Here is a 12,751-nt window from a genome sequence, read left to right on the forward strand (position 1 = left end):
GAAGTCCACAAAATGCAGTTCAAAGTCTTCAGCTGATCCAAAATGCTGCCACAAGAGTTTCGATGATAAATCAACAAGAGGGATCATATTTCTCCAATTTTAGCTTTCCCTTTATTGGGCTTCCTGTTAAATCAAGAATAGAATTTTAAAATTCTCCTTCTCACGTATAAGCCTTTAAACAATTAATCAGCCCTTAATTAATAGCCCTTAATTTCCTCCTCCCACTGTCGCTTTATGCTTGCTCAGTATGAGGGATTCTGCAACAGCCATGGACGACTCTCCCTGTGGCTCTACGCTTCTCCAGGAGTGAATGCTGCTTGTTAAGACTTGATACAATCTACTGGGTTTCCTTAGATAGGACATTTTGACCAATCTGTAGTATTTGATTGAATTTTGACTTTTGAAAGTGCCTTGAGATGACGTGTTGTGAATTGGATTCTATGGAAAGTGGAAGAATGGGAGAATATCTGGAACATTGAAGGTTGCCAACTCTTTCTTTACAAGTTTTCAATCTACATGTACATTTCAAAAAAGTTTAACTATTGCGTAAAAGTGCATTAAATTTTGCCAGTCATCTCATGAAGCGAAACTCATATATAGAATCATTACACACAGAGTGATATATTCCAAGCCTTTTCTTTTAATTTTAATGATTCTGGCTACAGATAATGAAAAACTCAAAATGTAATGTCTCTGAAAACTTGAATACTTTGAAAAAGTTCATCACTGGAAATTCCTGGTGTCCCATCCTAATAAACTAATTAACTCAAAACACCTGCTAAGGTTCCCTGAGCCTTTAAATGGTCTCTCTCTCTCTGGGTCAATAGGCAAAACCATCAGACTATCTTCTGGACATCTGTCCAGTCATCGACACCTTTCACAGGGAGGGGAAGCCTCATAAGGTCACTGCTGAAGAAGCTGGTTGTTCAGAGTTCTGTATTCATGCATATTAACATAAATTGAGTAGAATGTGGTGGATAGAAAACCCAGATAATATGTTGTGCAGTCATTTAGGATTAAAGGAGCTATAAGTAATATGGACATCTTGTGGCTCAAATCGGTACATCAGCTTGCCAATCACAACAATTTAGTATGCCGATTTAAACAGTGTGTTGGTGTTTTGAGTTTTTACTTCCACAGGATAGCTTATATGATGTTGTATTCCATAATATCTGCTTCTCTTACTGGCTTCCATGTTATCAGGCTGCTGCTCTTTTGCCAAGATAAAATACCAAATGCCCCGCTCTGTTTAGAGAACCATGGGAACTCTCATAAGATTGGCTGAGGAACCAGGAAGTAAACACGGGCTACACTCTGAACCGTAGTAGTTCCGGGGTCCGTTCTTCGTACGTCGCTAACCTCAGTTAGCAGGATTTCATTGTTGACGATTTGGCATGATCTTGGATCGTTTGGTTCTTCGAAAGACATCCTGCACTTGTTGTCATAGCAACATGTGCGCCAGCTTAAGCCTGCTCCAGAGCAGGCTTATTTCATGTAAACAAGATTAGATCACGGCTGTATAAGCGGAGGAGATAGGGAAGTCTGCCGTAGCCATGTCCATTTTACGACTGCAAACTGTTGCGGAAGGTGCAAGAATAATTTGCAGAGTTTTTCGAATTAATCGCGTATTGCGCAATAGACAGGATCCTTTAGCGCAGCGCGACAGTGTAATTGTAGAGAGATTTTTCTTGGTGGCTGTTAGAAACAGACAAGCACATCATTTAACAGTGGCTTTTAAAGAGGAAAATGTGATGTTGTAGCCATAAATCTAAAATATTTAAGTTATTTGTATGATAGTTTGCTTTTTATTTTTATCATATTCAGTAAGAAGAGTTGTTCGGGCCATTTTATTGTGAAGTTTAGTTTTACTTTGAAAGGCTTGCTTCCTGTCGAGCCGTATATTGTATTAGAAAAAACTATGGACGGATTATCTAGACACGGAGCAATACAGTTTTACTGTGTAATCTGTGGATGACTTGGAAAAGGAAAAACTTAATTTCTTAACGATTGAATAATTTTTTGTTAAAATTTCCAGTGTGCACGTGTCCTTTACTTCCCGTCTCTAAGGAATGACACTGAAATTTGGATCTCTTGACATAACAAGTGGCTTTTTAAAACAAAGTATAATAATTAAAGGCTACCATTTTGTAGAATATTCTTGTATTTCACTTTTACTTGTTCCCATGTTCTAGTGGGTCCCGTGGAGGCTCTGATATAAAAGAACAAAGTTAATATGAAATTATTAAAATGCAAAAATTCATACTGTAGAAAGTGATAGAAACATCTACCATGGACAGTATTTACGCATTAATTTGTCTGCTGCTTTTTTCCAGCCCTCTCTCCTGGCTTTAACAGATTTTGAGGTGTTTTAATTAATGACTCAAATTCGGCATAACCTTCCAAGCTCTTGTTCTGCTTGGAAAAAAAACTGTGGGCGTTCTTTGTCCATGCTGAACAGCCAATAGCAGTGTTGCTGATCATTGTTTCTACTATCGATACATTTCCCCTTTTAAACAAACGCATGAACGCGCAGTTATCTCAGATAACTCAATCCAGCCATACTAATAATAAACAACAGGTGTGTTCGAAGAACCCAATTAGCCGGATCAGGATTAGCCGGATGAAATCATCTTGGATGTCTCATTTGATCTTGGATGTCTCATTTGATCTTGGATGTTTTAAGCAACGTACGAAGAACGGACCCCAGGACCGTCCCTCTAGGTTTGAAAGCAGAAAAACATGACTCAGACATTGTTAATGGGGAGGATCGATTGTTTATAGGGAATGTTACTTCCATCCCAGGTGACAAATGAGAATGATTTGGGTTGATTTTACAGGAAATACCTTACTTATAGCTCCTTTAAGATGGCTTATGTTTTTTTTTTTGTTTATTTGAAAGGTCATTTGGTTTAGTTATGCGTCACCAGCACACGCATGAATAACACTGTGGTTTTGAATGCTCAGATAAAGTTGATCTATGATTAAAGTCTGATATGGAGTGAAATTGAATGCCTGATAGGAATCATGATGCAGTTTGGCTGAAATTCACCACTTTCCCATCTGCTTCGCCAATTGTCCCAGTCTCCAAAATAAAAGCACGCCTGAGTGAGAGTTGCCATGAGGACCACACATTTTCCTGTTCAGCTGTTTTTAAAAATAGATTGCAATTTTTGCGTGAAAAGTGATGTACGCATGTTTCAGGCTCCATTTTGTGTATACTCAGGCTTTATAAATGAGACCCCTGGACTGTTGCTCAGTGGTCCAAAATCCTGTTCTCAGATGAAAGTAAATTCTGCATTTCATTTGGATATCAAGGTCCCAGAGTTAGGAGGAAGAGTGGAGAGAAACAGAATCCACCTTGCTTGAAGTCCAGAGTGAAGTTTCCACAGTCAGTGATGGTTAGGGGCTCCATGTTATGTACTGGTTCTGGTCAGCTGGGTTTTCTGAAGTTCACAGTCAATGCAGCCATCTAGCAGGAAATTCTAGATCAGTTCGTGCTTCCCTCTGCAGAGGCGCAGTTTAAAGATGTGGATTCCATTTTTCCAGCAGGACGTGGCACATGCCCACACTGCCAAAGTTACCAAAAATTGCTTCAGTAACCATGGTGTTCCTGTTCTGGATTGGTCAGCAAAATCCTCTGACCAGGGGTCCGTTCTTCGTACGTTGCTTAAAACATCCGAGATCAAATGACACATCCAAGATGATTTCATCCGGCTAATCATGATCCGGCTAAGTGGGTTCTTCGAACACATCTGTTGTTTACGATTAGTATCACTGGATTGAGTTATCTGAGACAACTGCGCGTTCATGCGTTTGTTTAAAAGGGGAAATGTATCGATAGTAGAAACAATGATCAGCAACGCTGCTATTGGCTGTTCAGCAAAGAACGCCCACAGTTTTTCTCCCAAGCAGAACAAGAGCTTTTAATGGAAGGTTATGCCAAATTTGAGTCATTAATTAAAACACTCAAAATCTGTTAAAGCCAGGAGAGAGGGCCGGCAAAAAGCAGCAGACAAATTAATGCGTAAATACTGTCCATGGTAGATGTTTCTATCACATTCTACAGCATGAATTTTTGCATTTTAATAATTTGATATTATTTGTTCTTTTATATCAGAGCCTCCATGGGACCCACTAGAACATGGGGACAAGTAAAAGTGAAATACAAGAATATTCTACAAAATGGTAGCCTTTAATTATTATACTTTATTTTAAAAAGCCACTTGTTATGTCAAGAGATCCAAATTTCAGTGTCATTCCTTAGAGACGGGAAGTAAAGGACACGTGCACACTGGAAATTTTAACAAAAAAAATCTTTATCCACAAAAAATGAAAATCTTCCTTTTCCAAGTCATCCACAGTTTACACGGTAAAACTGTATTGCTCCGTGTCTAGATAATCCATCCATAGTTTTTTCTAACAATACAATATACGGCTCGACAGGAAGCAAGCCTTTCAAAGTAAAACTAAACTTCACAATAAAATGGCCCGAACAACTCTTCTTACTGAATATGATAAAAATAAAAAGCAAACTATCATACAAATAACTTAAATATTTTAGATTTATGGCTCCAACATCACGTTTTCCTCTTTAAAAGCCACTGTTAAACGATGTGTTTGTCTGTTTCTAACAGCCACCAAGAAAAATCTCTCTACAATTACACTGTCGCGCTGCGCTAAAGAATCCTGTCTATTGCGCAATACGCAAATAATTCGAAAAAATCTGCAAATTATTCTTGCACCTTCCGCAACAGGTTGCTGTCGTAAAAATGGACATGGCTACGGCAGACTTCCCTATCTCCTCCGCTTATACAGCCGTGATCTAATCTTGTTTACATGAAATAAGCCTGCTCTGGAGCAGGCTTAAGCTGGTACACATGTTGCTATGACAACAAGTACAGGATGTCTTTCGAAGAACCAAACGATCCAAGATCATGCCAAATCGTCAACAATGAAATCCTGCTAACTGAGTTAGCGACGTACGAAGAACGGACCCCTGAACCCCATAGAAAATCTCTGGGCTGTTGTCAAGAGGAAGATGAGAGACACCAGACCCAACAAGGCAGATGACCTGGAGGCAGCTATCAAAGCAATCTGGGCTTCCAGAACACCTATTAGGCCGTGGGCCAGAATCTGTAGGGTGACTTTTCGTATGAACTGTCAGGGGGCAACTTTCTTCCACCGGGAAAAGTTGCTACACATAGCAGTGAACTCAAAACACCAATGTTCCCACATTTTCACTTGCACATTAAGAAGTTATAGCCGATAAAAAAATAGCACCAGAAAATGCTATTATTGGGCTTTCTTCGTCTGGAAACAAATGCATACAAACATCTTACGAGCGCAGCCATGATGAACTGGTGAACGCGCACAGCTGACAATACAGCGATCTGATTGGCTGAGCAGAAAAAAATCGAATCACGTGACCTCTTCGACCGGAGCGCCACAGTTTAGAAAACGTGGGAACATTGGTGTTTTGAGTTCACTGCTATGTGTAGCAACTTTTCCCGGTGGAAGAAAGTTGCCCCCTGACAGTTCATACGAAACTTCTTAAGGAAGCGTCCTACAGATTCTGGCCCACGGACTATATGCAGAACCACAGGCTGATGGCCTTAATGCCACGGTGCATTTGACGCAGTAATTCAAGCAGGAGGCCAACCACGTATTGAGAGCATAGAAATGTACCTACTTCTAAGAAGCCTGACATCCTTTTCTGATTAGTCTAATGTGATACTATAATTATCTGAGATGCTGAGGTTTGGGTTTTCTTTCCCCGTGAGCCATAATCATAAAAATTACCAGAAATAAAAGCTTGAACTATTTTGTTCTATGTGTAATACTGAATAACTTAAATGTATTTAACTGAAAAACAGTGCACAACCCTTTGTCTTGGTTGGCAGTTAATGTCCATATAAAACTGGCTTCTCTGAGGACTTAAACCACAGGTTTCCAGCATTGTTATTGAGCATCCCTTGAGTATTTCCTCTCATGTGACAGTTTGGGGAAGATGGCTGATATCTAGAAAAAAGTGGACTGTGCTCAACAGCATGTGCCATAAAACTAACCATTTGCACTGTCAGTTTTGAAAGTCAGATTTATGGAGATGATAGAACAACAGAACATCATTTTCCTTCTAAAAATAATGTGTATGCTACCTGAATGTGCTGAGTTCCTCTGTGTTTGCAGAAGCAGCTGTGCTGATAATGGTGGTGGGAGGGGAGATGGTGCAGGTGAGCAGCAGAAGGGGGGATGATTAATTGGGTCAGGTATGTATTTGGTAGGCAGAGTCCGGGTCTGAGGTTTGGAGTCAAGGGAGGAGGTGGAGTCACTTGGGGCTCGTAGCTGTGGGAGTTGGGGGGTAAACCAGGGACACGTCGACCCGCTCCAAGCCGTTCTTTGGACAGATGATCTCAGTCAGTCCGTCGGGCCGCGGTTGGCTCAGCAGCTCACCTAAAAACAGACAACAGCACAGGTCAAACACCAGTACACCCAGTCCACAGGAACATTTGCACAGTAAATCTAAATTCCAGTTACAAACGGAAAACTGCTTTACGGCTCAGGTTCTTGGCAGAATGTCAAATGTGTGATGGCGTTCATTTTATAAGGTCACACTGGCAGGCAGTGCAGGAATTGCTCCACCAGATGGCAGCAACAAATCTCTGTGACTGATGAGATCAGGTGAGGTGTGTCCAATCCTCATCCTAACATCTGAAAAGGAAGTCTTGCATGATTGTTTGTATCTGATGAAGACACTATTCACAGTCAGATGTTATTTTGTCTATCAGGAGCGCAAAACAGGCAGCTAGAACAGCTTTATCCTAAACCGTCATTCACCAGGTGAGAGGAAGACAGAGCTGACGGTTAAAGAACAGGGCCACAGCACAAAAAGAGAACAGCACTAATGATATAATTACAGTAATACTACAATACAATCATTTGACAACAGAATGTCCCATTGACATCTCTGTATATTTAAGTTATTTTCCCCATTTTCCTGCGTGCAGTGCCAGTAATTATTAATAACTGTCTATTTTTATGAATCCCTTAGTAATTTTCTGCTTCGAGAGTTTAAAATAAGGGAAAGTCTTTATCCCAGCACGCACTGACACACACACACACACACACACACACACACACACACACACACACACACGTTTCTCCTATGGGCAGGAACAAAAACAAGCTGCAGCCTGAGGGATCAACAGAGATCATAATGTGCCCGTTTCCACTACTTTCCCTCGCTCTGTCTGATAATCAGGTTTAAAGCTGATTCATGTGGCACAAAAGAATATCCTTACAGCTTTTTCCATCTGGATTAAAAAAAATGACGGCACTTTTTCAATCAGAGTGCTTGAAACAAGTTCAAATCATAATCAATCATTTTGATGGATTAACATCTCAAGACAGCATGAAATTATGGCACAGGCACCAATTACCTAATGACATACAATATGTAGAGAAGTGTAAAGTAGTGACTAAGTTACTGTTGAAGTCAGAACTATGATGAAAACTGCTTTATCTCAAGAGACAGATTCTGAAAACCTTTTGTGGAAAAACACTAAAAATATATTTTTTATAGCTATAGTAGCAATTTAGATCAAGACAAGTGTGAAAAGAATACATTTTAGACTAGTCAAACCTGGACTGAAATATTTTACACTAACTACAGAAATCTGTGCCATTCATGAAAGAACCACCACTAAAGTGTAAATATTGGCGCTGTTAGAGTTTTGATAGAAATGTTCCCTCTGTCTTCTTTATAAGAAGAAAACATTTGCAAGTTTAAATGTAATAATAAAAATAATCAGAACCATGCTCTCCTTAACACAAGCTAACAGTGTTATGATGTTCTTGTCATTACTATAGTCCTGAACAATGAACTTAATACGAGTTGGCTATTCTATTCATTACACAGAGAGTTTTGAGAGGAACAGAGTTTGATCTGATTGAACTCTGACATCTTTCCCTTAGACTTATCTAAGGGAAAAGATAAGTCTAAAAAAAGAACGAAGGCCAGCTGTGGTATCACAGCACCATAATGTGAGTTCAGACTGCAGTCTACGGACAAGCAGGAAGCTCCTCTGCAAAAACACAACTGCTGCATCACTCAATATGAGGGAGTGACCATTAACACCATTTCTGCTGTTCCACAGTAGATAACTGAGACCATCATGTGCTCACTGTTTGTTTCAGTCACATGAAGATGTTTCACATCATCTTCTGGCTCCTGCATCATTGCTCCATCCTGTTTTTCAGGGCAGCTGCAGCTCAACAATGATCGGATGATCTGGTTTTATCTGTTAAACAATGTCCTGCCCAAACACAGCATGTCAAGGACAAGGCAGCTAATACCTCCATCACACCATCATGGATCTTCTTTGCATTTTAATAGTGTAGGGATTACCTTCCTGTGCCTCTGATACTGCAGCATATGCAGTTAGATCACCAGCTAAGCCATAAATTTGACTTGTTGAAAATTGAGTGCCATAATGCATGACAGTGTTGAGAAGCCATATGTACCAGACACACTCACCACTGCTATAGAATTTATGCAAGTGTTATTCTAATGTTGCAAACCTGGTAATACATTTTTTTAATCTCATTCTAAGTTATGCAGACACCCTGTCTGCTCTTAGGATAATTCAGTCATGCCATTATGTCAAATTCTCTTTGGGGGCCCAGTGGAAGTCAGCCCAGCCTACTTTTGTGATCAATTCAGTTAATAATTATTTTTACCGTTTTGTGACACCCATAGAACATTGGCCTTTCTTCCCTAGATGATCATTTGATCCTTAAACATGAAATAAATAAAATGACACAGTCCTGACATTGCAGAACAGTGTGAATTCCACACTCATAATCTCAACATAATACAAACTAGCCCATGGGGTCACATCAAAAGCAATGAATTTCCTCTCATGTGATTCCTCACATTTAGAGCCATGGAACATGTTTGTTTGGTACTCCAACATACAGGGGAATGGTAGGAAACTGTGTCTGGGTAGCTAAGGAAGCCTAGAGGATAATGTTTAGACATTCCAGCAGTATCTAATACATGTTGCAGCGTCTGGTGACCTGCCAGATGTTGAGATAATCGATGCTGAAACCCCAGGATTGTCTGAATAATTCCAGACAATCTGATTTATCTTATAATAAGGATTCCATCCCAGGAGCAGGCACAGTTTATTCAGATCTAACAGGGAACATGAATGCTTTACAAGCTTTCATATAATTGCTGTTCTATTTGAATATTAAATGGTATGCCAGTGATTTAAATAACATTTCATGGTTTTCCGTCTTTTTGAATATCAATAAATGTGGCTATTCATTGGTTGTTAAAGGATGACCGGCTATTATTCTTCAAAGGTCACCATTAACCTGACCTCATCTTATCAGGGAGCCTTCCAGATAAAACGGAAACAAGTTCAAGGTAAAAGAACATTATGCTGCAGACGGTGGGGCCTTCCACTCAGTTCTCTGACATCAGCTGTTATCAGCCACTGAGCTTACAAAGGAAATCAATAAGCTCTTATTCATGCTAATGGAATATGCAGCTCTGCAAACTGAAAATGGGTTTAGGTTGAACTGGGTGCTACTGTTTGCTTTGTGCTAAACTAACAAAATGAAGAAGGAAGCAAACACACAGTATATGCATCCAAAGAATCACATGCTCACCCTTCCTGCCCCAGATGTTCAGACTAAATTCAGGGTCACAGATAATCTATGACCAGAATCGGTGTTTAGATTTAATCCCCACATACATGGAGAAACTAGACCTGAAATCCACAGTCTGTTGTTAAGACTGTAGAAAGACAGACCAATAAGTCAAAGCTGGAGTTACAGACCTAATTGGGCTGTACAGGTTGGAGTGTTTTTGAGGCTGCAGCCGCTGACCTGGACGAACTGACGTTGTTAGATCTTACATCAGTTTTTGTGAGGTCATGTGTGTGCAGACTAAAACCTTTCACACATACAACAACCAAAACCACTGGTTCATAGCGAAACTCAGGCAGCTTCGTCAGATCAAAGAAGAGACCTTCAGAAGTGGGTGCAGAGTCCTGTACATCCAGGCAGGTCACGTATCAAACAACTAGCTGGCAACCTGAATGGTTTCTAGTGTGGGTTTGAAAAACCCAAATTCACACCTCTCTGATGTCCAAAACGATCCTCAAACAGCCACATACCATGCTCCCACCCCCGCTCTCCAACCCCCCCTAACACACCCACGATCTATGAAGAAGATGTGTGCCTGCTCTGTCAGAGGCAGAAGATCAGGAAGGCTTCTGGTCCTGACGGTGTCACCATCCTTCCTGAAATCTGCGCACACCAATAGGGTGTTTTCACTGACGTCACTGGCCAACTTCCGGTCCGCCATATTGGGTGGCACACTTCCTTATCTCTAGTTGTCTTACACGTATTATCGTATCGCGAATGGATAAGTACGCCAGCACGCTAGAGCGACCAGATAAGGACGTATATCTGAGGAAATGCTCCGTGATCGACCATATGGATCCGTATGCCCTCCACGGTGCCTTGTTTAGCCGTAATCCAGATGCATTACCTGGTGTTCGGTGAAAACCCTCTGCACACTCTTGAGGAAATGAGAGCTTACAAGGGTCTAGAGGCTCACAACCAGTTCACATCTGGTTATGTACATCAAGGAAATCGCCATCATACGTGGACGGGTGAGTTTTAATAAGATGGTAAAAATGTAAACAATCCGACGCAAATGTGTCGCATGCTTCTGCGGTGGCTGGCGGCCGGCGGCGCGCACCGCCCGCCGCAGGGCGGACGGGCTCTGGGCCGATCGACGCCGCTCGCGGCTTTAATTATTTAAGCAGAACAATGACCAGTGCAAAATTAAGTTGTATTTACCGTATTGGCGCCGGTAGGAGCTGCAGATCATAAAGCCAGCAAACAGTGGGAGCACAGCAACTCGTTCAAAGGTAAGCTGCGTACAGACGGGTTAGCACATGCTAACCGTTAGCGCTAACAACCACTCGCGCATGTAATGTACTTTTAACTAGCTGCTATGTGTTTCAAACGTTTAGAACACACTCTCATTGACATCGGGATACTGTGGAAAGTTATGTTCGGTCGACTTGCAGCCGCGATCCAAGCGAGCCGACGATCTCTTTGTTATCTCTGTAACTCGTTCAAAGGTAAGCTGCGTACAGACGGGTTAGCACATGCTAACCGTTAGCGCTAACAACCACTCGCGCATGTAATGTACTTTTAACTAGCTGCTATGTGTTTCAAACGTTTAGAACACACTCTCATTGACATCGGGATACTGTGGAAAGTTATGATCGGTCGACTTACAACCGCGATCCAAGCGAGCCGACGACTCTTTGTTATCACTAACAGTTGTTCTCCGTGGTTGCGCCTCCAGGCAGGAAAGCGGTGGAAAATTAATCCGTTTCTATGTTTTTCCCATGGCGATCATGTGTTGCGCTGTTACAGCCCACAATACAGCAACGGTTTACCATGGTTGAAATCAAGTTAAGGTGAAATTAATCAAATTAAAACACGGCTGAGAGAGGGAGTACAGTACACGGTAGTAATAGGCAGTAGAGGCGGCGGAGGCAGTCAACACGACAGCCGCGGAAAGTAATAAGTCATAACGCCCAAGCCCTATTATTAATATATTCTTCTTATATGTTTTAAATACTTAACAGTTAATTACCTGTGACAAAGTGAGCACCGCAGACTCTGGCGTATTCCAGCTTAACACCGTCCAAATCGGACCTGGATATCCGTGTCAGCCATAGGTGACAGCGTTGTTCAGACAGCTGTTTTTTTTTTTTCACACTGATTCACTATTACGGCTGGTAGGCGATAGAAAGCGTTGATCTCCACCTCCACGGGCCGTGCAACCAACCATTAAACACGTTTTCCCCATTGTTCACTTCCAATACTGCCTAAGGCGTCATACAATGCAGGTCAATGGTGCGAAACGACTGCCACCCAATATGGCGGACGCGCTGAGTAGTCACGTGAGCGTGACGTCAGCTGAAAACCCCCTATTGCAAGAGCCCTCGGCCCGCACCCACAGGCTCAGAAGTCTTGTGCATCTCCCTGCCATTCACTATATGCACGCGCGAAAGCAACAACAAAGAACCGCGTGTTAACGTCAAATAAACATGCCAGCATATCGAGTTTTTTTATTATTATTATTATTATTTTATTTATTTTTTTTATGTTGGCGAGGCGGTAGCGTGAGTTTGGCGAGGCGGCCACCTCGCCAAGATAGTGCTGCGGGAAACCCTGATGTTCATACTTTCACTGTGTTAGTCATTGTTTGTACTGCCGTTTTTTCGACTTTTCGTTGCGTTCGCCTGTCTGCTAAGCTCAAAACAACCACGCCTGGCTTTACGGAGAAACCAGAACAGCTGAGTATCTTTATGACAGTGCACTTTTACTTTCGCCCTCTGGGGGAGCCTCGCTGGAAAATCAACCCCGGTTGCATAGTATACCTTTTAAAGCTTCGACCGGCGCAACAAATTTAGTCAGATTCAAATCTCTGACTTTTATGTCATCAGCAAACTTCAGGAATTTGATAGATGGGTCTCCTGAGGTGCAGTCATTGATGTAGAAGAAGACCTTGGGTCTGTCTCATTCCGAATACTTCCGTCAGTGCACTGCTAATGTGCACTGACCACTTACTGCCGTGGTGCCCACTTTCGATCGTTAGTATTGTTCCAAAACGAACACTTTCGGAACAATACTACGGTAAAACGCTTACTGGAAA

General features: G+C 41.6%; 1 protein-coding gene across 1 annotated transcript in view; it reads right to left on the bottom strand.

The window, feature by feature from the left end:
- Positions 1 to 3,325: 3,325 nt before the first annotated feature.
- Positions 3,326 to 12,751, bottom strand: part of mfhas1 (malignant fibrous histiocytoma amplified sequence 1) — a 35,433-nt gene continuing 26,007 nt past the window's right edge. The window contains exons 2-3 of the mRNA XM_036140665.1: positions 6,156 to 6,450; positions 3,326 to 3,469 (exon numbers count right to left, since the gene is read on the bottom strand). Of these exons, the coding sequence (XP_035996558.1) occupies positions 6,326 to 6,450 (125 nt within the window). The 3' untranslated portion in view covers positions 3,326 to 3,469; positions 6,156 to 6,325. The remainder of the gene's footprint in view (positions 3,470 to 6,155; positions 6,451 to 12,751) is intronic.

This window comes from Fundulus heteroclitus, chromosome 8, assembly GCF_011125445.2.
Source record: "Fundulus heteroclitus isolate FHET01 chromosome 8, MU-UCD_Fhet_4.1, whole genome shotgun sequence".
NCBI classification, from domain to species: domain Eukaryota; kingdom Metazoa; phylum Chordata; class Actinopteri; order Cyprinodontiformes; family Fundulidae; genus Fundulus; species Fundulus heteroclitus.